At 35.7% G+C, this 27496-nt stretch overlaps 1 protein-coding gene across 1 annotated transcript; it reads right to left on the bottom strand.

Moving 5' to 3' along the window:
• Nucleotides 1-276: 276 nt before the first annotated feature.
• Nucleotides 277-14704, bottom strand: LOC120275410 (cullin-associated NEDD8-dissociated protein 1). The gene is made up of 29 exons (XM_039281976.1): nucleotides 14603-14704; nucleotides 13514-13575; nucleotides 13259-13428; nucleotides 12246-12456; nucleotides 11787-11952; nucleotides 11551-11680; nucleotides 11174-11288; nucleotides 10933-11090; nucleotides 10694-10817; nucleotides 10178-10228; nucleotides 9999-10081; nucleotides 9468-9552; nucleotides 9291-9392; nucleotides 9094-9192; nucleotides 8145-8255; nucleotides 7988-8071; nucleotides 7784-7924; nucleotides 5506-5598; nucleotides 5299-5420; nucleotides 5056-5218; nucleotides 4740-4979; nucleotides 4297-4545; nucleotides 4030-4215; nucleotides 3805-3951; nucleotides 3593-3709; nucleotides 2246-2414; nucleotides 1959-2036; nucleotides 1731-1869; nucleotides 277-756 (listed from the first exon to the last, which is right to left on the bottom strand). Exons 2-29 carry the CDS (start codon nucleotides 13547-13549, stop codon nucleotides 660-662), a joined length of 3666 nt encoding a protein of 1221 aa, XP_039137910.1. The 5' UTR covers nucleotides 13550-13575; nucleotides 14603-14704; the 3' UTR covers nucleotides 277-659.
• Between the last annotated feature and the right edge of the window lie 12792 nt (nucleotides 14705-27496).

The following is a 27496-nucleotide window of genomic DNA, read 5'->3' as shown; positions in this document are numbered from 1 at the left end:
AAAATTACTTGATTATTAACAAACATAATTGAATAAGGTCAATCTAAAAAGTGACAAGCTTAGATTATTCACTCTGTTTGCAGTTTTCACCATTATACATAGCAGTCCATCTAAAAATTCTAAGCCCATCAATCATACATGTACAAGAGGTTTGGTTTGCAAAATTTCAATAATTAAAAAAAAACTTGAATTAAAATCCAAAAACTCAACTCTGACCAAACTGCCCCATAAAAAGGTATTTGGCAGAACTTCCATCCAAATAAAAGCACCACAAAAAACACAATATATTTCCAAATTAACAGCAATTATTATAAGTTTATAACAATATTTCCTTGTCTGCAAGCATCCTGTTTTTACATCACTAGATATACTTTTCAGTAAAAGGATCAGTTCCCATTTTTTTTTTTTCTTCTTGAAAAAGCTACAAAAATGGCTTTGATTCTGCCGCGTAAATTAACAAATTACCTTTTTTTTTGTTTTTTTGTTTTTTTCTTCATGGAAGGTGGAAGTTCATGGCAGTGAGAAGAAATCCAAAGGAAATTGACCTGAGTGTGATTTCTGAAGAACAGAAACCATGGCGGAAATCCGAAAGCTATCCAAGCAATTTTCATTTAATAATAGCAGAGATTTCAGAGCCGGCGCGCACTTCTCTTCCACAATCACTCACTTTTCACAGAGTTATACTTCTCGGCCAGCGGCGCGTTGTTCATAATGTTGTTCATCAGGATCTTGAACCTGAAGTTACAGTCAGTACCGCTGCAAAGAGAAATGCTATTTTTAGCCGTAAATACCAGATCTTTAGATATATATAATAGATAAAACAAAATGATGATGGTGATGACGACGATGACAATAACAATCACACAAATTAAACAAATTGATGATGACAACAAAATCGGGTCGGCTACATAAATCCTCTCTTCCTCTCTTCCGTATTACTCTATCAAGGGCAAAGAGATGAGATAAACAGAGTTAGACACATCATTACATAGAGTTTCTACTAAAAAACTTTTTAGGTTTAATTTTCCCTCCTCTTGGACCTTCCACCTGGAGAGCTACCACTTGTCATATAGGAGCATCTACACATCATCTAAAGATATGTTCATACCATCTTAATCTATTAATCCTAATTTATTTTAAATAAATTCATTCTTTTAACGGTCATGTCTAATAATGTTTGCATCCATTTCAACATTTTTATCTCAGTCACACCCATTTAACCACCCACATTCTAACCCGTATATCATAACTAGTCTAGCAACCATTATATAAAACTTAACTTCTAATCTGAGGGATTCTACAAGCACATAAAACTAAATTAAACAAAATGAGGCATAAATTATTTCATCGCCTCCGGATATTCTCATCCTGACTAACAAATACCAATATTTATTTTAATTTCCAACTAATCCTTTAGTATGTGTGTGTGTGTGTCAATTGACCTTTCAGTCCTACCTATCACTTGCCAGTCCTTGAAATCCCACAATTACACATATTTTCGGAAGGTTGGTTAATAGGAGGTAGAGCATGGTCAAAGCATACTTTACATAAATCATTTTTAAATTGAAGACCCTAAAAAATAATTTTTCAAAAAACAAAAAAGGACTTATGGATTTCAAAAGTTCCAGAGATCATCTATGGAAGCTGAAAGCGCCACGGAGTTATAGTTATTTCCCTCTAAAATGAAAAAATAATAAAGATGCAAGTGCCAAAGGCGAGCCGAAACACACCTGATTCGGCTCAGGGAAGCAATGACTCGAAGAGCACTGCGGATCATATCTTCATTGCGATCAACTTCTTGCTTGACAGCATCAAGTTTTGGCTTATGACTGATTGTCTTCTCTAAAGGTTCAACCAGGGAGTCTAGAACTGCATCAAAATCATAAATAGATAAATTGACTAATTTCCATTATTTTCACATCAACTAAGATACAAACTGCTTGTCAGACCTATCTAACCTGCAAGAACAGCAGCAGGACACTTGTCTGCTAATTTTGATAAAATTAAATGGCAAGGCATCTTCACATCATAATGATCTGAAAACAAAATAAAGGGAAATTGGGTTAGAAACACTGCATGATACAACTATGCTGCCATGATACTTCCACATAAATCGAAGTATATGATGGCAATTGGCATTCACTTATTGCAGAATGATATTTAGACATACTTGCTGACCATAATCATGGGGATATTTCGACACCACCAATCAAAACCATTTCAATGAATTAGAGTTCGCACTTACCAGCCAATCCTGATATAAGATATGGAACAATAAAAGATGATGGGTTCATTTGATCCAGACAGCTCTCTAGCAATGTATCCACACATTCAAAAGCGGCTTTTCTAAGTTCAAGTCCATCATCAACAATGTGTTTGAAAGGGCCAAGGTCCACAGTTCTAATTAATTCTTGCTGCAATAAAAACAGGTAACAAGTTAGGACCAGTGCAGTAAAATTGCTCTGAGTATCCGAGGTATGGCTTGAGCATATAAATAGATTGCTGAACACATAAGGATAGCACTGCACGTACTTAAAGTAAAACTCAAACCTAAAGTTGTGAGGTCAAGTACCAAACCACTTTCCACAAATCTATAACAAATAAAAATATGAAAAATGCACCCTTATATAACAGCATTAAACTAAAGGAAGACATGCAGCATTGACAAATACCAGTTAAAAATAACATACAGAATGAGAACTGGGATACATTTAGAGATTGTTTGGACACTCCAAAATAAAATAAAATCTCTGCATGTGCTGAACAGTAAAAGGAAGATAGCAAGACTGCCAGATATGAAACAGCTGCCTCTTATTTAGAACTTTCCCAGGACAATAATTTGAAGATACTCCCATAGCAAGTAATAATATCATACTAATATGGTTACTTAGAAATATGCCTAATCAGGCCAAATTTTCAAAAGGCATTTGTTAAAGAAATGCAAAGTAGTTATGGAGTAGATGTGCAATGGAAATCCAAGATAACACTTTTCAACAGCTAACCTAGGAGCAGGCTTTTAAATACATGCTGGCATCATATACTTAAATCAACCCAAAGCAATGCATGCAAAATTAATAAAACCAAAAAGCAAGCCCTTTTCTCATCTTCTTAAAAAAAATGACAGCTGGAACCTCAAACTGGAACCACAAAAACAATATTGAGGTGAAAATGTTAATGTTCCATTATTAAAAATAACATACAGAATGAGAATAGGGCTGAAATTAGAGCTGGAATTCATACTCAATAATAATAATTAAAAAAAAAATCCTGCAAGTGCCGAGCGGTAAAAAGGGAAATAACATGAAACAAACCAGCTACGTCTTGTTTAGAACTTTCACAGGAAGATAATTTGCTGACACAACTATAACCAGTAATAATATCATAATGACATCATTATTGTAAAATATCCCAAATCAAACAAATTAAAACGGACAATTTTGTTAAAGAACAATATATTGAATCGTGATCCAATAGAAGACTTCTCAGCAGTTAACTGATAACCCAGCTCAATACTGATGACTTTTAAATTCATGTTCCCCTCCCTGCCAACCAACACTTTTAGAAAGAAATTTCTAAGAAACAGAAAAACTACCTTTACAACAGTTTGGTCATAGAGAAGTGGAAGCAGTTCAGGAAGGAGCCGCTTGATAAGATTTGGCTTGTTATGAGCAGCCGTACTCAGAGCCAAAACAGCAGCACGTCTAACATGCTGCAAAAACATTATTAAAAAAAAATTCACACAACCAAGTGTTACAATATATGTCCAAAAATAAACAGGCCCATAAAAAAAAAATGTAGAATTACCCTGTCATTATCCTTAATCAGCATCAGAAAAGAGGAAATTTCAGGGTATATGATCTCATCAATTTTTTCTGGACGTTCAACCATAGAGTATTTCACTGCAATGACCACAGTGGCTCGTGTAAAAGCAGTGGGACTGGTTGTCCGCACCTACAATCATCAAGAAATGAAAATTGAGACCAGGAGATGCTACAAGTCAACCAAAATTTTTCAAACCATGCGTCATACTTTAAGTGCAGGAATCAGCTTCCTGGGTTCAATGAGTGCAATTTTTCCCAAACATTCTGCAACAACATTGCGAACACCTTCTTCTTCGCTTTCACAATGATTAAAGAGCAATGCCAATATCTTATCAACATTTGAGTCCTGAAGCTCACTCTGACCAGCTTTATCAGTAGATTGCCTAGCTATAACCTGCAGGATAAGAGATATCATTGAATGAAAACAAAAGCACTTTATAAAGTAAATGAGAGGTCTATGCCAAGCATTACTTGCCTCTTTCAGGGAATTAAGTAAAAGGTACTGCTTCTTCTGTTGATTATCAATTTGATCCAAAATGAATGGAAGGTACCTAGACAAATTTCCCACAGCTATATTTCCTAGGGCATAAGATGCTGCAAATTTTATCTCTTCCAAAGGAGACTGGAAAGACTCAATAACAATATTTTCTATGCTTGCATGCATGCTAAGATCCTTCCTTCGTCCAATTTCTCCCAGGCATAGCAAGGCCAAGTGTTGTTTCCACTGAAAATTCAAGGGATGCAATAGTTAGATAACAAGTAAAACTTTCTACATCTATAGGGTGTAATGTGGCCCAGTGAGAACAGGAGGTCCTTCACAGAAGTGTCCATTGATCTTATTGCATTTTTTTTTTTTGGATGAATTTAAGAAATCAGATTATAATAGACAAGAACATTTCCAAAGAGTCAGATTCTTACAGAATTTGAACTGCTGTCATCTGTAAGAGTTCCTTTAAGCATTTCAACTGTAGAGGCACACTTATGGTCACCGGCTGCTAGGCAGAGCACAGCAACACATTGTGCTAAAGAATATAAAGCCTGCTTAGCAAGACCACCGGCTTGTGGTGATGGTTTAGCACTTGAAATCAGTGAATCTAATAGTCCATCAAAGCTCGTGTTAGCTGAATGAACCAGAGCAGCGAAGAACCTCTGCAAAGCCTGCACAAGAATAAAATGGCACCTTAGCATAAGGAAAATTCCATATGCAAATATTACCAGAAATCTGAACTCCTACTTGCAGAGCTTGACCCTGTAACAAAGGGCTCCTGATTAATATCAGTGCTTGAGGAAGAACTTTCGAACTGACAGTCTGACCAACATTTTGATTTGACTTTTTGTCAGTCATCAATGTGCAACAAAGTTCAAGAGCAAGGGCAGTCATATGCAGGTCTGAGTCACTGAGACACAAAAAGCATATCAAATAAATACCAAAGCCAGTCACAATCAGATAGACATGAATATAACACACAATACAGACCTTATAAGACTTGAAAGTTCCACAATTATAACTTCATAAGCAGAAGAACCGATTTGATCACCATATGCAACAACTAAGGAGTTCAAGGTCCCCAATGTAGTCTGTCTCAATGCCCTGTTAGCCTGTTAATAAAAGAAATAGAATGAGGTACACCAATCTCAGGATATTCAAATTAAAAAAAAAGACCATTTGACGAGTGTAACTTACTTTCCGCAGGAATGCTGTCAAATCCGAGAAGACTTGCTCCAAAACACATGAGAGATCAATACGGAGTGGTGAATTGGCTATAACTGCAAAAGCCTGAATGATACAAACAGCAAATAAGTAAAGAACAAAGAATAATAAAGTACTGTCAAAATATAAATAAAACTTGCTTTTGGCACTCAGACCAAATACAATGGTATCCATAAACACTGGACTATGGGTAACCAGTTAATCCCATACATTGTGCAACAATTCTAAACAACTAACATGACTCCAAAACACCAGCCTTCTGAACAACTATAAATCACAATGGCTCCTGCACTTGTGCCCATTCAAGATTTTACTGCAATGATGTCAAAACTGCAGTAGTTGCTACATAGATGGTGTCATTGTCTAAATCCATAGCAAACACATCTGAAACCCCCAATGAAATATTGAAATCACAAGAATGGCAACATTTTGATGGCACTCTCAAAAGGAATTATGAAGAAAATTTGTGTGCCAATAGAAACTTCAACTAGAATGATTGTACAATGCATAAGTCAGAGACAAACACTGTAAAAATGATGAGGGATTGTCATAATAGAGTGTCTAGATTTAGACACCAAGAAGCCTCAAACAAAATCACTCATGCCCTTGAATACCTAAATTGTTAGCATCATCCTTGAACAATGCAAGTCCACATGCGATTGTGCAACCCACCCATCCAAGCCTTTTAATACCTCTATACCTATGACAAAATAGGAGGGGATAGCATAAGGATGGGACAGCGCAGGAGGAAAGAAGCACAAGGATTGAGAATAGGAATGCCACAAGGAGCTAAGAGCCTCCTTTTGACAGCTACAGCTAATAAGCTTAGGCAGATCATCCATCAGCACTCCAGGGATCTTAAAGAACAATTCTTCATTCATCATTTTATTTTCTTTTATCATTTCAAGCCACTACTACTCCAAAAAATCCAGCATCAATATTCATCTTTCACATCATCCTAGTCATTTAAAAAGATGACAGCGAGAAACGCACTTCCCTATCATATGGCGTGCATGTTACAACATGTTTTCATGCTTTTAGATCTTATCCTACAATAGTTTCTATTACAGAACTCAATCCCACTAATGGGTCTAAAAGATGCATACATCCTCCAAAACAAATAAATAAGCAAAAAAACCTTGTTTTGTCCCACTGGACATCTGACCACCAAGCAGTCTTGTGTATTGAAGGGTCAAGGTCTGTGAATAACGTCCATACATCTCTAGGTTGTACTTGAAGATGCACCATTTTTTTATTTTTCTGTGAGGCTCTTGCATAGTGTCCCCAACCACAACAATTAAGATATGGATCAGGAAAATCTATTATTCTTTGCTATCAACCAAGAAATAAAATACTGAGACTAGAGAGTTGTTACAAAGCTAAAAGAAGCAGCCCAATGGGAATATGATGTACATTGTACAGAAAATTTTAACTCAATATGTAGGTGCAACGCATCCTTGGGATCCAAGCTGTGAGGCACTCATAAAATTTCATGTTTTTCTCACCCCTCCAACCATGCCCAAAGCAACTAACACCAGTAGAACAGTTTCAATCATATGCCCTCACCAGTCACCACTTGCCACCTCCCAGTTCCATCCATGACAAAGGGCTCCCATCCCCCACACCAATTCACCATATGTTTTCCTTAACAAACACCCAAAAACATGCACTACTCATAACAGACCAGCCATAAACTCTATATAGGAGTCGATCCATGCATTTTCATACAGTGAACCAATGTTGACGCTGTCAATTGCACAAAAGACCTAGAGTTGACTAAGGGTGAAAGATCATAACAAGCCAGTAGACTTGAGTGAAACCACAACCGGAAGGAAAAATGAAGGCATGCTAGATTCTAGAGCCTAGAGCCTTATATGACAGAGAACAAGCAGAAAAACACATACCTCAAGCAGAAAGCAAAGCCGCAAAGGGATGGAAACAAAGGAAGGTGAATCTCCAACTTATGCTAATACACTTAAGTATGATAATTATTTATTTACTTCTCTACAAAATATTAAAGAACTACCGCATTGAATTCAGAACAATACAAACATCAGGGTCAAAAATAATATCATTTTTGTGAATGATAAAAGTTGGAGACAAATAATAGTCAAAAACATACTATTTATTGAATAGTGACCATGCACAAATACCAATATCATCGCCAATCTGCAAGCATCATAATTTTTGAAGCCAGGAAAACAGCTAAAGAAAATAAAATCTATGAAGGAACTAGAGAAATAAATCCAACCTTCACAGCTGTGAGTCGAGTAATCTCATTCCCCATCCTGTCAACAAGGATGGGAAGACAAAAAGGTAATTCTCGTTGAAGGTTATCACCAAAAGTTGAAATAACAAGACCCATACAAGATATAGCCCACTCCTTAACCTCCTGTGGTCAAATTTTAGTTAGACAGAAGCACATTATGAAACTAGAAACTATGATTTAACAAACCTGATCTTGATCCTGATTTGCCAAACGTGCCAAGATAGCATTGTAGATAGGATGAACATAAGGCTTGAAATCCAAAGCAAATGGCTGCATACCAGAACAATTCATGTCAAACAGAACACAATACTCTAGACGGTTTTCCCAGGTTACCATTTATCACCTGAAAACTTGGGCGAACAACACGCACTAACTCCCCACAGACCCTTAATGCTTCAGCAGTGACCTTATAATATCGCTCACCAACAGCTGATAAGACAGGACTTAAGAGTTCCTGTATTTGTGTTCAGACAAATGTTGCATGAATTAACCAATAATCCTAGTATGGAAAATTTTGGGCGTGTATAGCAAAGACTAACCACAGGCTGCAAAGTAGCAGCCACACATGGTAAATGCCTTTAACATGAAGAAGATTAAAATGTTCAACAGTATAATAAATAGCATATCATGCTCGTAAGTCATGAAACCTCCCATTTTAAAATTAGAAATAATTGGAGAATATTTCAAAGCCTTGGCACCAAATCAGTAGTTGCAGTAGAAGGATCAAGATCAACATGAAATGCATCATGACCAAGCCTCGATTACGTAACGATAATTTGCATAGTGACTAGTAATCATGAAAATAAATATAATTCTCTTTGGAATAGAAAGTTCAACATCGGCCAACAATTTGCATTTAAATATGCTGCATGACTGACTTACGTGGAAGACATCCTATACAGAATTAAATAATACCCTTTTCATGGATAAATTGGATAGTTGAACTTTGCTTTGAAGTTCATGAAGCTAAAGTAACAGCGGAGGCCAATTACTTTCTAGCTAACAAACCCACTAACCAGAAGTGCAAGTTTAGACCAGTCTAAAAACTTAATGGGTTAACAATGGATCATCCTGTTCTCTAATAACAAAACACAACACACAAATCTTCTGCAGAACCAGATACAGAGGCAACACAAAATACACATGAATATAGCCGTGAAACGACTTCCGCAACATGTTTGACAGCATATTTCACACATGCATACAAAAATACCAGAATATAGGGGACCTATCTTACGAACACTGTGACAGATACTTAGGAACAAATATAATCATATTAGCTTGGTTTATACCGGAATATAAGGGTGGAAGACTGTTGGAGAATGTGAAGCCATAACTAATCTGGTAAAAACAAGAGCCTCAATCTTCAAATTTGAGGTGGATGATTTGTCCTGCGATAAGTCACAGAAGCCAAATAGGTGGATTAGCAGGTATTTATATATGCAGAAATAGAAGAAAAATAGAAGTGAACATAGAATCTTCAACTCACATTTAAAGCCTTTTCAATTCCAGGAACAAGTGAGCCAAAATGTTCAGCAAGGCAATCTGGTAACACAACCACAAGTTCTTTCAAAACAGAAAAAGCTCCAGCCTGAAAACATAAAAAGTGAGAAATTAAGAGCACAAAAGCAAAGAAGCTCAAATACAGAACTGATCATCCTTTTACCTTTGTCCTAACAGATTTTTCTCGCAGCTGCCTATTCAAGGATTTGACAATTTTTGGCACTTCTTGCAGTAACAACCATCTAGGACTTCAAGAATAAAAAGAGATGGCAAGAAAAATTTTAGAATGGTAGCTCTGGAACACAGACATCAAGCGTAAAAGTGGGCAAGTTGTCTATCTAGACATTCTTAGCAATGAAAACAGAGACAGCTTCTTTAGCATGCAGAGCAGCATGAGGTTATCAAAGTCTATATCGTAGTCCACTCGTTCAATTGCTAAGTATGTTGTACAATTAGTAGTTTAGTACAAAGGGTCATAATTTCAGTAAAAAGATGCAAAACCACATCATTTTGAAACAGATTTTCATCTTCCAATCATGCCATTCGATTGGTAATGGAACCAACAATTGCATTAATTTGACTGCCTCCATGTAAAGGGCATGGCACCAAAAGGTGTCAAGATCTAATCACTTCATCTTCAAGTCAAGATAATATAGTTAAAAAAAAAAAATAGCCTCTGAAAATGATCACTTGCCTTGCCTCATTAATATCAATCCGGTCCTTGGTCACATTTCCAGTCTGGTGCAGCAATTCAATAAATGTGCTGAATACATCCATCTGAAATCAAATAATATCATAAAATTAGTTAGACCATAAAGCATTCATAGATATTGATTATCTTTGCTTAATTACAAGATTCACAGATTTCAGCACCTTTACATTTTCTTCTCTTTCCCTGAATCTGTCAATAAGCTTTGAACATGCCTGCAATAACACAAAAAATGGTAGGATTTAGACACATTTTAGTAAACTCAAGTTGAACAAGAGAATATTTAGTATTGAAGTCTAAAAAGAAATTAAGGGACTAAATTCCATCCATGTATAATCCCAATATAAGGCAAGCAAACACTCAAGGATTTTATACTGTATTTGATATTAATTTCAAGCCAAAGGTCAAAGATAACGGTATCTTGGTATCTATGTATGCAGCATATATCATTGCAAACAGTGAAACTTCCTCAATGTGCTTCCACAGGTCATTTCAAAATGTCCCTACTATAACTACATGCAGACACCAAACCAGGTCAATAATGAGCCGACAGTTTACAGTTATCTCAACAACTTGCTCAAAGATCATTTTCATATCCCATTAAAAAGCTTTTTGATTTACTTATGAATTTAAAGATATGTACAGTAAAAAAACTAAAAGCAATTAAATGGTTTCCATGCCTCTTTATACATCTCAGATAGCATCTCTGGACGTGAGACTATAATTGCAGCCAAGCACTTGGCAGCTGCCCTGCGAACCTTCCAACTATTATCTTCATCATCAGTGTATTCGTTAGCACTTTCACTGCCACAGACATGAAATTAAGAATAAGAATAAGTACACAAATTAATTTAAAAAAAAAAGACCAGTATATTTAAATAAAAGTTTATAATGAATAAATAAATACTCAAGAACATACTCATCTTCTTCCTCCTCATGACCCTCATTATCAGTATCCTCCTCCATGTTATCAGTGAAGTTAGGGTCATAGCTTAAATACTCCAAAGTTACACTTAAGATATCATCACAATATGTGCCTATATCCCTGGGGCACCTCAATAGAAAACTCTCCAATGCCTGAAAGAAGAATCAACACATAATAATATTGAAAGTTTTACTCATGAAGGAATAGCTCATAGTAGATTGACAAGTAACAATACCTGCAAACTGTGCTCACGAAGCTCTTCATCAGTTTCTGATGCACTTTTACAATAACTAATCAGCAAGGGAACTGTTTCACTGAGATGTGGTCCAAAACGGTATCCAACAGCACGACTGAAATATAAGAACCACACAAATACCAGAATATCAATGAGAATTCACCTGGCAAAGATAAGTGAAACCTTAATATCTATTGCTATTGAAGTATATTCTGAGACTGAGTCAACAGTCTTCATGCTAACAACTAAACAAGCACACGTCAAAAGAAACCATGATGCAAATTTAGCAAATGTAAATCAAAAAGCCTTGTATGTGGATATGCATATCAAATGACAAACAATGGAAAAAGTCTAATAGTCCCTTGTTGATAAAATACCTCAAAGCTCCAATCATCTGAATGTTTGTTCTTGTCATGTCAGCTTTTACTTTTTTATTCTTCAGAAGTTGTACTACTTCTACCGTTGCCTTTGCCAAAAGGTCATCCGACAAACTTGATGCAAGAGATGCTGGAAGTCAAAGCAAAAGTTAAAAGAGTTGCAAACTGATTGTATCACCACAAAAGTCAAAAATATCATCAACAAGAAAGAAAGTGAAATAACCAAGTCTTCTCACCAATGCAAGAAATGGATTTCTTCCTAACGCTGGCTTGATTGGAACCCAACTGAGTCAATAGTGCACCTAGTAGTTCCTCATGGTCCTTGGTCATCAAATTGCCAAATCTGCTCAGAACATCACATAATATGTCCAGGCACTCACATTTAATTTCTGTATTCTTTCCCTGACAATTAATACAACAAAAATGTGTAATTTAACATCACAGCAAATTTCCTGGAAGGAAAAGGGCAAGTTCATAAGCATAAAAACTTGTAAGATTATTGAATAAACAATCTAATCATGAATTCAAGAACACAATCTGATGAAAAAGATTAATAAACATCTAGCAACCAGAGATCATTCCTTCAAATATTTGTCTTGAATTTGTAGAATATATTTCAAGATTAAGGAGATAATTGTTCTTTGGAGTTGTGCATGTCATGCAGGTTGGGAAAATAAAAATGTTTAGGAACTTACAGAGGCAGTAATGCCCTTTATCAGTTGTGGAGTAAGAACTACTAGAACACGTTGAGCAAGAGATGTTGCAGTAATTTCTGAAACAATTGTCTTCAAAGCTATACTGGTGATATCACGGTGTTGATCCTTTCCATTTAATAATTTGTCACAGAGCTTGCTGGTCATTTCCAAAACTCTATCCTCACTGACCTTCCTAATGAGAGGCGCTAGACTACACAAACAATAAAGAATATAAGAACAATGTCAAACTAAATGCTTGAAATTCACCCAAAAAAAAAGACCTACATAGATATGCCATAGGACAGAGATGAAGGGCAATAAATCAATATCACAAGTTATTTGATGAAATATAAAGAGGTGAAAGATCAAAGCAGTACAACACCAATAAAAGCAAAAAATTCCAAAAAAAAATTACCAGCCTCATCAACAACAACAAGCTATTAGTCCCAACTATTTGGGGTCAGCTACATGAATCTTTCCCTCCCACGTTGCTCAATTAAGGGGCAAAACACTAGATAAACCAAGCTCAAACATGAATTAATATCGGCTACATAAATCTTTCCCTCCTATGTTGGCTACATGAATTAACATCCTCATATAGATCAAAAATGCCATATATGATAAATATCTACAAACTAATCTCTTGATGATCCTCATATTGCATTCAATACTATCATGAGTATAAGTTGACCTAGAGAGCTTTTGCTAATTACCTAATTTGATATGGAAAAACTTCTTAATCGGCCTTTTCACCCACCAAAGTTGCGTGATCCCATAAAATATATCTAAATTCTACATAACCTTATATAATGAGCTTTCTTCTAGCACAAACCCAAGGTTTAGAAGTACGTAGTGATATGACTTTCAGTAAATACCCATTTTCAAAGCCTCACCTCAGAAGGGAAGAAATGGCCAGATTGTTCCTAAAAGTTATTAACATTTTTCATCATGTTTCCCTAGTAAGAGATAAAATAAAACAAAAGAAGTGCTTGACGTGAGAAAGAGATATAAACCATTTCACAGCCAGCCCAGAAACATCCCCAGCTGCATCTTCAAGTTGCTTGAGGATAATATTTGTTAACTTTGACTCCAGATCAGCATCAACCTTAAACATATCCTTGCTTAACTCGCCAAGAAGATCTGATGTTGCCATATATCTATAATCTTTATCCTTGCCAGTCATCTAGAAAATGATGATCAAAATCATCAAGCATAGATTACATCATAATTAAGCCAGGATGCTAAACCAACTTCAGTAAATCACGTACCTTCTCCAGGATGCCAGTCAAAGTTAGATTTGCCATCTTTATATGATTCTTTGCCTGATATTCTATAAAGAAAAAAAAAATATTCAAAAATAATAATCAAGGGCCAGTTTCTAAAATAATTCCAAACTTCAGAACCTGACTGAGAGAGCAGTGACCAGAAGCCAATCACTAGATATGAAATTCATGGTCTAAATATACAGAGCTAATTAAGAGAAACTTCAAATAAACAAAAGGCATCGATCAACCCATATCAGGTAGCTACTTAGAAACCTGCATGATGTATTACCAACTGAACTGTCTTTCAAAACATGGAAAATTTTAAAATATCCAATCTAATCAAAATTGCAGTTCAATATTACCAAACATTGGAAAATATACAATTACGCCACACATAAAAATGTTGACATCTGATTTTAACATGTCATAGAGACATATCAGGCAGAATTCACAACAATGCAAAAACAATAGGTCAGGAAACTAAACCATCAAATGACACATAAATTGACAGACAAACAGGATTGTTCACTGGTTAATCCCAACAACAGCAAATCAAAGAAAATGAAACTCATCAAAAATAAAAAATTTGAACCAAATCCGCAGGTTCGTGCTGGTTAATTCAGGTACCATAGAAGTGAACAAAATGAAAACCAAGTGAGCCTTAAAAATAACTCAATCCGCAAAAAAATTCAGTTGAAAACAACTAATATTTTGTCAATTCGAACTATTACATGAAAAAAAGATATTTTTTGGGCACAAGCAAGAAGGAAAAGCTCCAACTTTTCTTACACTGATAAACCAGGAAGTATTATAAAAAACACAAGAAGTGTTCCATCTACAACCTCAAAAAAAAATAAAAAATCTCAAAACCCGAAAGCCAAAATCAATAAATCATCAAACAAGAAACCAGCACAACAAGCAAGAAAATCACGAACTCAAACCCAATCCAATCACCAAAAGCTCGAATCAGAAGCCCTACAGAAACACAAAACCAAACAAAAACCACCGAAAACTCATTTCCTCACAGTCTATCATTTACATTGCCGCAAAAATCTCAAATCAAAACAGAAACCAAAACCCTAGAAGACTTACAACTCCGGAAAAACACCCCTCTTGATCGAGATTTGGGACGAGAGCGAAGCCCCGATCGATCGCGGTCGAGAGCGAAGAGGAATAGAGAAAGGTTTTGGAGAGAGTGAGTGCTATTTATAAAAGGCGATGATTTTGCCCAAAAAAATTATTATTTATTAAAAACCAAATGACTAAAATACCACCGAGCATTTTTAGATTTTATATTACAGGTGTAAGTTTGGTGGGGGTAGAACCGTCAAATCAGGTTTGTGGATAGATTGAGAATCCGACCCGAATCCGATTAGCAGCTGTCCTTTGTGTATTTGGAGGTTGGTTAATTTTTACAATTTATTTTTGTGGGGTTTTAATGGTTGAATTTAAACGATGTTGTTTTTATTGAATAGATTTTTTGAATGAGATGAATACTAATTTATCATTTACATTATCATCCATCATTATTTTTATATAAATTTTAAATTTTAACTTTAAAAAATTTTTTTAATTTTTTAAAAATTTAAATAAAAAAACTATAAACCATATTTAACATAACATTGGAAGCATATTTTAATTTTATATTTAAAAGCCTACCTCATAAGTAATCAATTTACAAAAGGCTTATAAAAACTCATGAATAAAATTGATAAATAATCAAAATAATTTAACAAAAATCGATTCAACAAGTAATGATATTTTTTATCGATTCCTGAATAACGTGGATGCCAATTTGACATCTATGTCAACACCCACGTCATTATTTCTTTATCTCTTCTTTTAAAAAAAATAATTTCTTTTATTATCTAAATCCTAAATTTAAAATATAAATGATATTCCAAAAATGCCCTTACTAAATCCTAAAATTTAGGGCTTGCTTGAATGAGGTGGAGAAAGGTTTTATAAAATAAGGTAGAGTAAAGTAAAACAAAGTAAAGTAATGTAAAAGGAGGTTTTAAGTTATACCTTGTTTGGATTGAAGGTAAGGTAAATAAAAGTTATCAAACCTTGTTGTGTTTGGATTGAGGGTAATAGAAGGTAAGGTTTTATATGAAAATTACTAAAATGCCCTTGAAGCTATAAATTATATTTTATGCTAATTTTACACATACAATATTATTCTTGTTAATTAAATATTCTAATTTGATAATTTACAATATTTTATTATTTTATTCCAATATAGAGCTATATATATCATGACTTTAATATGGGGCATGCATATAATTAACTAATTTTAAAAAGGGTATTTTGGTCATGGAAAAAGTCCAACCCTCCAAAACCCCCCCAATTTGGAGGGTTGAAAAATGGGGTAAAATGGAGGTTTTTCAACCCTCCATTTAACCCTCAACTACCATACTTTTCCATACAACCTTGGATCCAAGCAAGGGTTGGTCAATAACCTTCCCTTACAAAATCTTCATTTACCCCCTCCCAAGCAAGCTCTTATGGTTTACTGTTTAGGATTTAAAAGCATATGATTTAGAGTTTAGGGTTTAAAGCATATGATTTAGGGCCCGTTTGGATTGCGGAATGGAAATTGGAAGGGAGGATGCGAAGAAAGGAGGAATGGGAATAAGAATAGTGAAAAATGGGAGGATAATGAAGAAGGTATTTGGTGGAAGGGAATGGAAAAAGTAAGAAAGAGAAATATAAGAAAAGTACATTTATGCCCTTTCATACAAATAGGATGACATTTTAAAAAACAATGGTTTATATTTAATAGTAAATAGTTAACATGATGATTATTAAGTATTTATAATATAATTATTTATTTGCTATAATTTATTGTTATTAAATATTTCATCTAATTAATATAACTTAAAATTTTTTGATATATTAAATAATAAATATTTAACATTATTTATTATTATTAAGTATTTGCAATATATTTACTTATTTATTTTAGGGGTTTTTGCAAGTGTACCCCTAAATAATTTTGAAATTGTATATTTGCCCATGAATAAAAGTTAATTGTATACATACCCTTGAATAATATATATAATTGTGTATATACTCTTGGGGTTCAAATTAGTTGAAAAATCATCTGTTAACAAACAACAAATATATAAAATTACCATTATACCATTGCATATATATCCTTGAAAAGTTTTTTAAAGTTGTACAAGGGTTATTTTGGACCTTTTGCATATCTTAATCCAAGTTATAACCATAGTTAATCAAGTTTGATTAACTGAATCTAATAGTAGGGGCATACCCGCAATTACCTATATTTTTCAGGGGTATATATACAATTATGTTTTTTTTTAGGATAAATATGCAATTATAGAACTTTTGAGAGGTTTATAACCAATTTTCTCTTTATTTTAATTAATTAAAATGAAATATTAAAACTAATTAATATAATATATGACCATGTAATTTTAATATCATTTACCAATATAAAAAACAATTGTAATAGTAAAATTTCACTTATGCCTTTTATGTAAATAGGATGATTTTTTAGAAAACAATGGTTTACATTAGTAAATAATTAGCATAATTATTATTAAATACTTGTAACATATTTAATTTATTTTAATTTATTGTTATTAAATATTTCATCTAATTAATATAACTTAAGAAAATTTTGATATATTAAATAATAAATAATTAACATGAATTATTAATATTAAGTATTTACAATATAATAACTTATTTATTTCAATTAATTAAAATGAAATATTACTAATGTGGCCTAATCCAAACTTCTAACCACGTAGTACCCCACTACCTCACATCACACCCACTATCTCTCTTTGCACCCACGATCTCAAACACGTGAAGTTTTACGTAACTGTTAATCATACATCTATAAATAACCTCCCTCATTAAAACGAAGAGGGCTTTGAGGGGAAAAACATCAAAGAAAGACCAGCATTTATTCTCTACTGACTTAACCATCGAAGTGTTTGTGGGGAACACTTCCCACACTGTTACAGGTCTTCGCATCTGAAGAAGGGAGAGACTCTAACTCCTTTTATTCGACCTCCTAGTTCGAAGTTTTACAAGTTCAAAGTCCCCAACAAATTCACTATTGTATTTTGGCAACAACAATTGGCGTCGTCTGTGGGGAAATTGATCAAAAGGCCATCACACAAGATTACCTTTGTGTAATCTCTTCAATCTACGCTGATGCCACCAAAGAAGTCCCAGACATCACGCTCTCAGATGGCTACTACTCAAGATATGATTCCTCAAAGTGAAAACCTTCAAGAACAATTAAAGGTTCCTTCTGAGCCCTCAAGAGATATGATACCAACGATTCCTTTAAACGAATATAAAGCGCTTAAAAAGAAGTTCGATGAAAACAACAGAAAGTTGGATGATTTAATGCTCTTTGTCTAACAAGCTCTACCTCAAGAAACACTCCCCTCCAACCTACATCTTAGGGGAAAGCAAGCTATGGAACAACAAGAGCAAGGTGATCCACATCCTCATAACCAAGAGAGGGTTGAACCTCCACTAGGTGGAAAAAATGCAGAAAAAATCCAAGAAGTGATGGAAAGCACCTACAAAGGAGAATCAAGAACATTTGAGAGAGATGCGGAGGAATTTACCTTCAGTATAAAAGAGATAGCTAATCTAAAAAAGATGATTGAACATGTTTTGGAACAGAAGAAGCTGGTTCCTACTAACAAAACACCACAAAGAAGCAAGGTTCCTTTCATCAAGGAAATCATGGTAAAGCCTCCTACCCAAAAAATTCAAGATACCACAGCTAACAAGTAATTCTGGAAAGGGTGGCCCTTAAAACCATATGCAAAACTATGAGGCAGTGATGCTATTCCATAAATGGAAAGACGCAATCATATGCAGAGCGTTTCCTCTTACTTTAACTGAACATGCATGTATATGGTTTAATAATCTAAAGGAAAGATCAATTTCAGACTTCAATCAGTTAAGGAAGGAATTTATAGATGCATTCCTCATTAATGCTAGAAGAAAAAAGGACGCTTCATACCTTCTGACCATTAAACAATATGAGAAAGAGAGCCTGAAGGACTATGTAGAAAGATTCTGTGCCGCTACCTTAGAAGTATAGGATCTTCAAGCCACAGTGACAGTATCAGGAATGCTTCAAGGGACAAGATCAAGAGATTTTCAAAAATCTCTTTCCCTAGATCAACCCCTTACTCTTGGAGATATGTTCAATCTGGCTAATAAGTTTATTCTTTCAGAGGATGTCATGAGGCACATCAATGTTGGAAACAGAGATAAGAAAAGAAAAGATAGAGATGAAACAAATTTTAAAGGGAGAAGGATTGGAAGGGGAAATGAACACAGACAAGTTCCAAAACTCAAATTTGAGAATTTCACACCATTGAGCCAACCACGTTCTCCCATCCTAGCAAGTATAGAAGAATCTGGACTCCTTACCTTTCCTTCTAAGGCTGAACAAGACAATGGGCAAGTTTACAGACGCATACTGTAAGTTTCACAAACCTATGGACACTCAACTGATAGATGCAGAGAACTGATGAATGAGATTAAATCTTTAGTGCGCCAAGGAAAGCTTAACATATTTGCCTACTCAGAAGCATGGTGAAACGAGAAACTGTCTTACTCAAAAAAGGAAAGATATGAAGATAACAAGGGGATGAATGATAAAAAAGACCCCAAGACGAGGGAGAAAACCCCCATTTTAGACAACAAGCCATCTCACCCAGCAATACATGTTATCATTGGCGGTGAAATCTTAGCAGGTGAGACCTCTTCATCAAGGAAGGCTTATGCAAGGCAAGCTTATGAAATTAACAACATCATGAAAACTCAAGAGAATGAAAAACCTATTACTTTTACTGTCGAAGATCAAGGAGATGTAGTTATGCCCCACGATGATGCAATGGTTATTTCCGCTACTATTATGAATTTCCCAGTAAAGAGAATTCTTATTGATAATGGGAGCTCTGTAAACCTTATCTATTGGAACTGCTTTGAGAAGATGAATTTATCGTATAATAGATTGAAGAAGATGTCATCCCCACTATTTAGCTTCTCAGGAGAATCAGTTCCTATCATGGGATCAATCTAGTTGCTGATCATGCTAAGTGAGGAGCCACGCCATATTACAAGAATGGCAAATTTTATAGTAATTAAGTCCGTGTCACCAGCTTACAATGCAATCTTAGGAAGGCCTTTGCTTAATGACATGAGAGTTGTGCTCTTTTCAAGCTATTTGTTAATGAAGTTTCCGACCACAGGAGGAATAAGACAAGTAAGAGGAGATCAAAAGAAAGCTCGTAGTTGTTATGTATCTTCCGTCAAAGGGAAACAATTGTTAAGGGATGAAACCTTGGCAATCTCAGAAGACTCAGCTGATAAGGCAAAGCCTGTGGAAAAAGTAGTACCTGTGAGGTTAAAAGATGACAATCCAGATAAGGTCACTTACTTAGGGAGTGGGATGACCGAAGAAATAAAAAGAGAAATGGTTGCTTGCCTAAAAAAGAACGTGGACATATTCGCATGGATACCAGCTGATATGACAGGCATTAGTTTGGAGGTGATTTCTCATCACTTGAATGTGGATCCTAGTATAAAGCCAATAAAACAGAAAAGAAGAAATATGGTACCTGAAAAGCAACGTGCTCTAGAAGAAGAGATAGATAAACTATTTTGAGCCGATTTCATTGAAGTGGTCCAATACCCAAAATGGCTTGCTAATGTTGTAATGATGAAGAAATCAAATGGGAAATGGAGAGTATGCGTAGACTTCACTAATCTTAATAAAGCTTGCCCAAGATTCATATTCTTTACCAAGAATCGATAAGTTAGTAGATGAGACCTCAGGCTATGAGTTGCTAAGCTTCATGGATGCTTTCTCGGGATATCATCAGATAAAGATGAATCCCTCGGACAAAAAAAAGACTACTTTCATCACTGAGAAAAGGGACATATTGTTCAAAGTAATGCCTTTTGGGCTAAAAAATGCAGGAGCAACCTATCAAAGAATGGCAAACAAGGTATTCAAACACCTTTTGGGTGATACTATGGAAGCTTACGTCGATGATATGATCGTCAAGAGCAAGATATGTGAATCTCATACAGAAAAACTCAACCAAGTCTTTGATGTATTAAGGAAATATGACATGAGGCTTAACCCCAACAAATGCATGTTTAGGGTTCAATTTGGAAAATTCCTTGGTTACATGATAACTAAAAGAGGGATAGAAGCTAACCCAAAGAAGGTTCAAGCCATACTAGATATGAGATCTCCCTCATTTATGAAAGAGGTGCAATGCTTAACTGGAAAAATAGCAGCCCTAAATAGGTTCTTGTCCAAGTCAGCTGAAAGAAGCCTTCCCTTCTTTAAGACTTTAAGAGGTGGGAAGAATTTTGAAAAGACTTCAAAATGTGACAAGAGCTTTTGAAGAGCTAAAAGAATACTTGAAGCAGATACCTCTTTTGACTAGACCTGAGCCTAAAGAGCCATTATTTGTATATTTAGGAGTTAGCAAGATAGCTTTAAGTGTAGTCTTATTGAGTAAGGAAGGAAAAGTGGATAAACCCGTATACTACGTCAGCAAAGTACTTCAAGGTGTGGAATCTCGATATCCTTTTGCTGAAAGGGTAGCATTAGCACTTGTGATGGCTTCCAGAAAATTAAGACCCTACTTCCAAGCTCATCCTATAGTGGTCTTAACAGATCAACCTTTACGTCAAATATTACAAAGACCAGAATGTTCTGGAAGACTTACAAAGTGGGCGATTGAACTAGGAGAGTATGATATTTGCTTTAAATCTAGACAAGCAATCAAAGGTCAAGCTTTAGCTGATTTCATAATAGAATGCACTAGAGAAGAGGAGCTAAACAAAGCAGATGAACACATATGGAAGATGTTTGTGGATGGAGCATCAAGTTCATTGGGGAGCGGATCTGGGTAGTTCTGATTTCTCCTGAAGGAGAAATACTGGAGTATTCATTACGCTTTGCCTTTTTAAGCTCAAACAACATTGCAGAATATGAAGCACTCATAGCAGGAATGAACTTAGCCAAACAACTACAGGTGAAAAGATTGATTGCACATAGTGACTCACAGTTGGTGGTTCAACAGTTTCATGGAGAATATGAAGCAAAAGAACCAATCATACGCCAATAAAACCTTGTCTCATAAGTATAAAGAATTCCAATTGTTACAAGTTAATAGGAATTCAAAAAGTAATGCAGATGCTTTGTCCAAATTAGCCTCATCGATGGAAACAAAGGGAAGGATTGTACTTCAAAGGCCAAGTATTGAAGAGAAGAACATAGCAAACATTGAAGATGGGAATGATTGGAGAATACCCTTTAGAAATTCTTAAAGGATGAGGGCTACCTTCAAACCTGCTCGGAAGCCAAAAATTAAAGATGAGAGCATATTGTTCACTCGATAAATGATGTACTCTGAGAAGGGTTTTCCATGCCACTTTTGAGGTGCCTCCATAAACAAGATCATGAGAATATCGTTAGTCGAAGTCCATGAAGGGATATGTGGACAACATATAGGAGCGAGAGTCTTAGTAGCCAATGTCTTGCGTGTAGGATTTTATTGGCCTACCCTGAGAGATGATGCTTCAAGGAAGGTAAAGAAATGTGATAAATGCCAAAGGTTCGCACCTATCCAAAACGCTCCTACCTCAACGTTCAGAAGTGATATTGAACAAACCCCATTTACTAAGTTGGGATTAGATCTCTTGGGACCTTTCCCCCAAGCAACTAGAGGAAGAAAATTCTCAATGGTGGCAACTGATTATTTTACCAAATGGGTGGAAGCAGAACCATTGGCAACAATAACGAGCAAAAAGATAAAAAGTATGGTTTGGAAAGACATCATCTGTCAATTTGGACTTCCCAGAATATTAATTGCAAATCAAGAAAAGCAGTTTGATTGTGATTCATTTAAGGACTTTTGTGAAAGGCTCCATATTCAGCTTAGCTTTGCCTTTCCGTGGCATACTCCTGGCAAGCCAATGGACAAGCAAAAGTATTAGCAATCACACACTATCTTGGAAGGTCTAAAAATGCATTTAGACGAAGGCTAAAGGAGCATGGTAGGAAGGCTTCGGCAAATTCTTCTGGTGATGGGACAGATAGCTAGTAAAAGAGACTTGACCGGGGAGAAACACTCTTTCAACCTTACCGGCCAAGAGTGAAAGGCTTTTAATCCCGGTAGAAATAGGGCAAACTTCTCCAAGAATGAGTCAACGAAACTCTCCTTGGATTTTAGACCTTATGCATGAAGGAGGCAACTCGGGAAGAGTGAGACTCGCATGAGTACTCGCTTTAGCGTACTTATCAACAAAGGCAGGCTCATTACTACAATTGAAAGTGCAGAGAATGAACTATTGTGTGTGAAGGTGATCTCAGTGGTTGAGAAAAACATCCATCACAAATACTCATATAGAAGAAGGTGTGCTCAGCCCAAATTGGGAAGGACCTTGCTCAGTGTGAGAAGAATGATTAGTCCGACGAACATGCATGAGCTAGAATCCTTGGAAGAAAAAGATTCAAAAGACTTGGAACACCAATCATCTGGGCTCTATTTTTAGTAAGCATGTACATTTTGTAGTGTATGTTATAAATCAATAGAAACCTAAATTGCACTGGTCAGTTACGGTCCCGTGTGTGGTTTCTTATCGTTTTCTATGTGTAATGTCATCGTGGTGATTTTAATTTTTCATGCTAACGGGTTTTCAAACTAAGAATGTTCGGTGGTCTCACTTCGAAATCCTTAGTGACATGAAAGTCACCTCTTCAGAACTTCCGACCTCTATAAAGGAAGAGATGATGGTGTTCACCCTAAACTTTCATTCCCACGGAGGAATAGGAAAGCACACACCTCTTAAAGAACTCGATCTTCTATAAAGGAAGAGATCAGCGGGTTTGCACTTTTGGAAACTTTCTCTATACTACTGAGGGAATGAAAGTACACCTCTTAAGAACATGATCTTCTATAAAGGAAAGATGATGTTTCAGTGGCGCAAACTTCGTTCTACTTGGGAATGAAAGCATGCCTCTTACACATGCTCTTTATAAAGGGATAGATGAATCGTCAGTTCACACTTTAAACTTTCTAGAATTTCTCACGGGAAAATGAAAGTACCACATCTTAGAACTCCGATCTTCTATAAATGGAAGAGATGAATGGATCGTGCATTTAAACTTTTCATTCTCTGCGAGAATGAAGGTACACATCTTAGGGGCTTGATCTCTACATAAGGGAAGAGATGAATAGTGCGCACTTTAGATTTTCATTCTATGAGGGAATGAAAGTACAAATCTTAAGATCCTGATGTTCTATAAATAGTTCATATCTTAAACATTCATTTTACGGGGAATGAAAGTTCACATATTAAAAGCCTGATCTGTGGTCTACACATTGAAAGAGATAACACCAAAGCTCACATAAGCAAGAAAAGTCAACATATTCCTGCAAAAGGAGGTTAATAACAAATATTTCCTGTATCATATGATGCTTAGAGGCTAAGAGTCGGGCTAAAGCAACATCAAAATATTATCAAAAGAAAACTATAAATAATAATCACTTTTGTGAAAGTTTACACATTAATCCACTAAGCCCACTAAATAAAGGAAACTATAAATAATCATTACAAATATAGATTATTATGGGCAAAGGATGCCAGTGGTTTATGACATGCAGGGGAAGAAATCTCATCAAAAATTTGCTCCTTATCCAAACCCTGCAACGCTGAGATCTCATCATCATGACTTTTGGAGAAAACACCATATTTCCCAAAAAAAACTCCCAAGAGCCAATAAGATCATCTAAGTCATTGTGAAGACCAGAGTTTAAAGAGATAATAACATCCTCCTCAATGGGATCAAAACTCCTCCAAGGTAAAGGCTCAACAATTGAGCTAGTCTTTGAAAAGACTAACTCGGATAAGCACGACCATGTTCCTTCTCAAGAAGCTCTCGAGCAAGATAAAATCCAGTCTCTGTCAAGGTAACACGCGACCGCATACATTTCCTTTTGATAACAATTTAAAGACTCACGATATTCTCTACAGCAGAGTACGGATAGATTGTCGCTCACGAACGCCTCCGACAAAGAAAAGATATCTCATCCTTTCAACGTAGAAGTAGCTTGTCTGTCGTAGCTCAAATCTTTCTCAAGAGAAGTGATGAGTCGAACATAAAGATGAAACCTTTATCTCCGAGCTCTTGTTCCTCATCATTCAAGGTGGAACATTTGGTTGCATACCCTCCTCAAACTAACGAAATGTTCCGCTCGAAGTTTAAAGGTGGGTGGTAATTTCCTTGTGTTTTCGGAGGTCCTCAATAATCAACTGAAATTTCTTCTGATGAATATTTGAATCTTCTAAGCCTTGATTCAAGGATCTCATCAACCCAAACGCCAATGAAGAACGTCGAAAGGCACCTATCCTCAAAGTAAAGAAAAAGACGCCAAAATTAAAGTTATCGTGAGGGAAAAAGGTAAAACAAAAGAGATAAATCACCTCAACCAGACGTCAAAGAATATCTATTCTCCAAAGATATCGCAAAAATAAGACTCCTCATCTCGTGGAAGAATAGAAGAATACATCAATCTAGAAGCCACGCCCGTGCGAGTAATACTATCCGACTAACTCAAAACGAGTGATAAAACCCAAAAAGTTCCCTTTTAGAGTACTCCTAGGATCGCAAGTGATCTTTATTACTCGATGAATCAGCCCGAGGTGGTTCCCATGGGTGGAAAAGTGAGATGACAGCCTAGTGCACCTTCAGAACGAGTCTCCTTTCTTTCACGACAAACCACAAGGTTTGGTGATGATAAGTAAAGGGGTTAGGAACCCTTTGAAGCGCCATTATGGCTTTTATTTGGAGGGTTAGAACCCTTTCAGAATGTCAAGGTTAGAACCCTTGAAAACATCATGGTTCAAACCCGCTGGGGAGCATCGATGATTAGGGGTCGAAACCCTCGGAGGAAGCCTTAGCAACTCTGAGATCGACAAGGTTAGCATCCTTTGGACGTAGGAGACTTCAATCTTTTGGAGGAGGAGATGCACCTAACGTAAGAACCTGAGAAGATCCGGTGAGAAAGTTTCGAGGTCTCATTGTCTCGAGCACGCTTTTCGTTGACCCGTTTGGAGCAGCAAATGCAGGAGTTTTTGGAGACCATATCTAGATTAAATAAGAGCATGAAAACATATGATGAAGGTCAGTAGTCAAATATATTTCTTATCACCATAGCTCGAATTAGTCTCTTTTGCCAGTACTCATCAGCATGAGAGGATGAAAGATGGGAAGAAGAATAAGAGGACAACGAAGGAGAAGATGCAAAGAACGCCCCTCACCCGCAGCCCTTAAGTTAGAAGGGGTCATAAGTGTACTGATATTATGGCAGGAACGCTCAATGACATGAATCTCAGGAGCAAATTTCTCTCTGAGTGGGGCGTAAGGTTTTCTTGATACCCCCTTTCTGTTCCAACACCATTGGTAAGGACCTTTCCAAGAACCTTTTGGGGGTAAACAAGAACCCATCTGTCTTCGTAGTTCTTTATAGGAAGGAGATCATCAATAAGGAAAGAAGAAGTCCCATGAAGGACATGACTGACTCAGACTTATCCTACAAGGTTGAAGCTCTGAAAAAGATCGACTGAGACCCTAAGCCCAATTTATAAAAACGAAAAAGATATGAAAGCTCTATAAGAAACTCCAAGAATTTGAATGAAGCTGAAGCAGTGAGATAGCTTGTTAAGCTTCAAGAATCCATGATGAAGGAAGGCATAGGAAAGCTAATGTCTATATCAAGCAACGCCGCATGAATGGCAAAGGACATACCAGTAGGCAAAACAAAAAGGACAGACTAGGATCACTGGGAGACTAATTCTCCAAGTCGGAAAGGAATCGAGTACTTAGCCCCGAAACTTTGAACATCACCTCCATTAAGAGAGGTAGGAAGACAGGCGCCTATCACGAAGTGAGATCGAGGTCCAAAAGATGTAATAGGTCTCACTAGTTTTGCTTTCGTTCGAGCCATGACACATGGTGCTATAAAAATTAAATAAATAAATAAATAAATATATATATATATAATATAATTAATTAATCAAATTAAATATATATATAATTAATTAATTAATCAATAATAAACATAAAAATAGAAAAAGGCTGAAGCTTATGGAAGACAAAATATATATATATATATATATATATATTATTAGTTAATTAATATATATATATACATATATTGTTAATTAATTTATTACTTAATTTATACCCTTTAGGGTGTTGTCGGGTGATGAAAGTTAAAAAGGTAATTAATTAATTAATTAATTAATTTAATAATACCTTCAAACTTCAGAGAGACAAAGCAATGCGTAAACATTCGATGGTCACGGGAAGAATGCCGAAAATACTTTAACTCAGCTGCGATGCCAAAAAGTCTTTAACCCAATAGAGGTCAGTAATTCTAAAAATAAAGGGGTGGAGACTTCCTTTATATAGAGATCGAAAGGTAAGGGTTCAAATTTGAGTTGAACTCAAGAGATAAATCTTTATCTAACAATAAAAGATAAATTCAAATATATTTGAGCTTTATCCAATCGTATTATCTAGATGTGGATAAATTTAAATTTAAATTATTTGAATTAGTTGTATCTTATCTGTAGATAAATTCAAATATTATTATCAGTTTAAGATAAGAAGAGAGAGAGCTTTAAGCAGATAAGCACCTACTTCCATCTTTAAGGTTCTAACCTAAAGATAGAAGTGGGGAGCAACTGATGTGGACTAATTCAAACCCACGTAGCACTCACTATCTCACATCTCATTACACTCCACTATCTCCCTTTGCACCCACGATCTCGAACACGTAAAGTATTTACATAACTGTAAGTATACATCTATAAATAGCCTCCCTCATTTAAGTAAAGAGGGGCTTTTGGAGGAAGAGGGGAGCAAAGGAAGACAAGTGTTTTTTT

This window comes from Dioscorea cayenensis, chromosome 14 (assembly GCF_009730915.1).
Source record: "Dioscorea cayenensis subsp. rotundata cultivar TDr96_F1 chromosome 14, TDr96_F1_v2_PseudoChromosome.rev07_lg8_w22 25.fasta, whole genome shotgun sequence".
Classification (NCBI taxonomy): Eukaryota; Viridiplantae; Streptophyta; class Magnoliopsida; order Dioscoreales; family Dioscoreaceae; genus Dioscorea; species Dioscorea cayenensis.
This window is presented reverse-complemented; position numbering and strand designations above follow the sequence as displayed.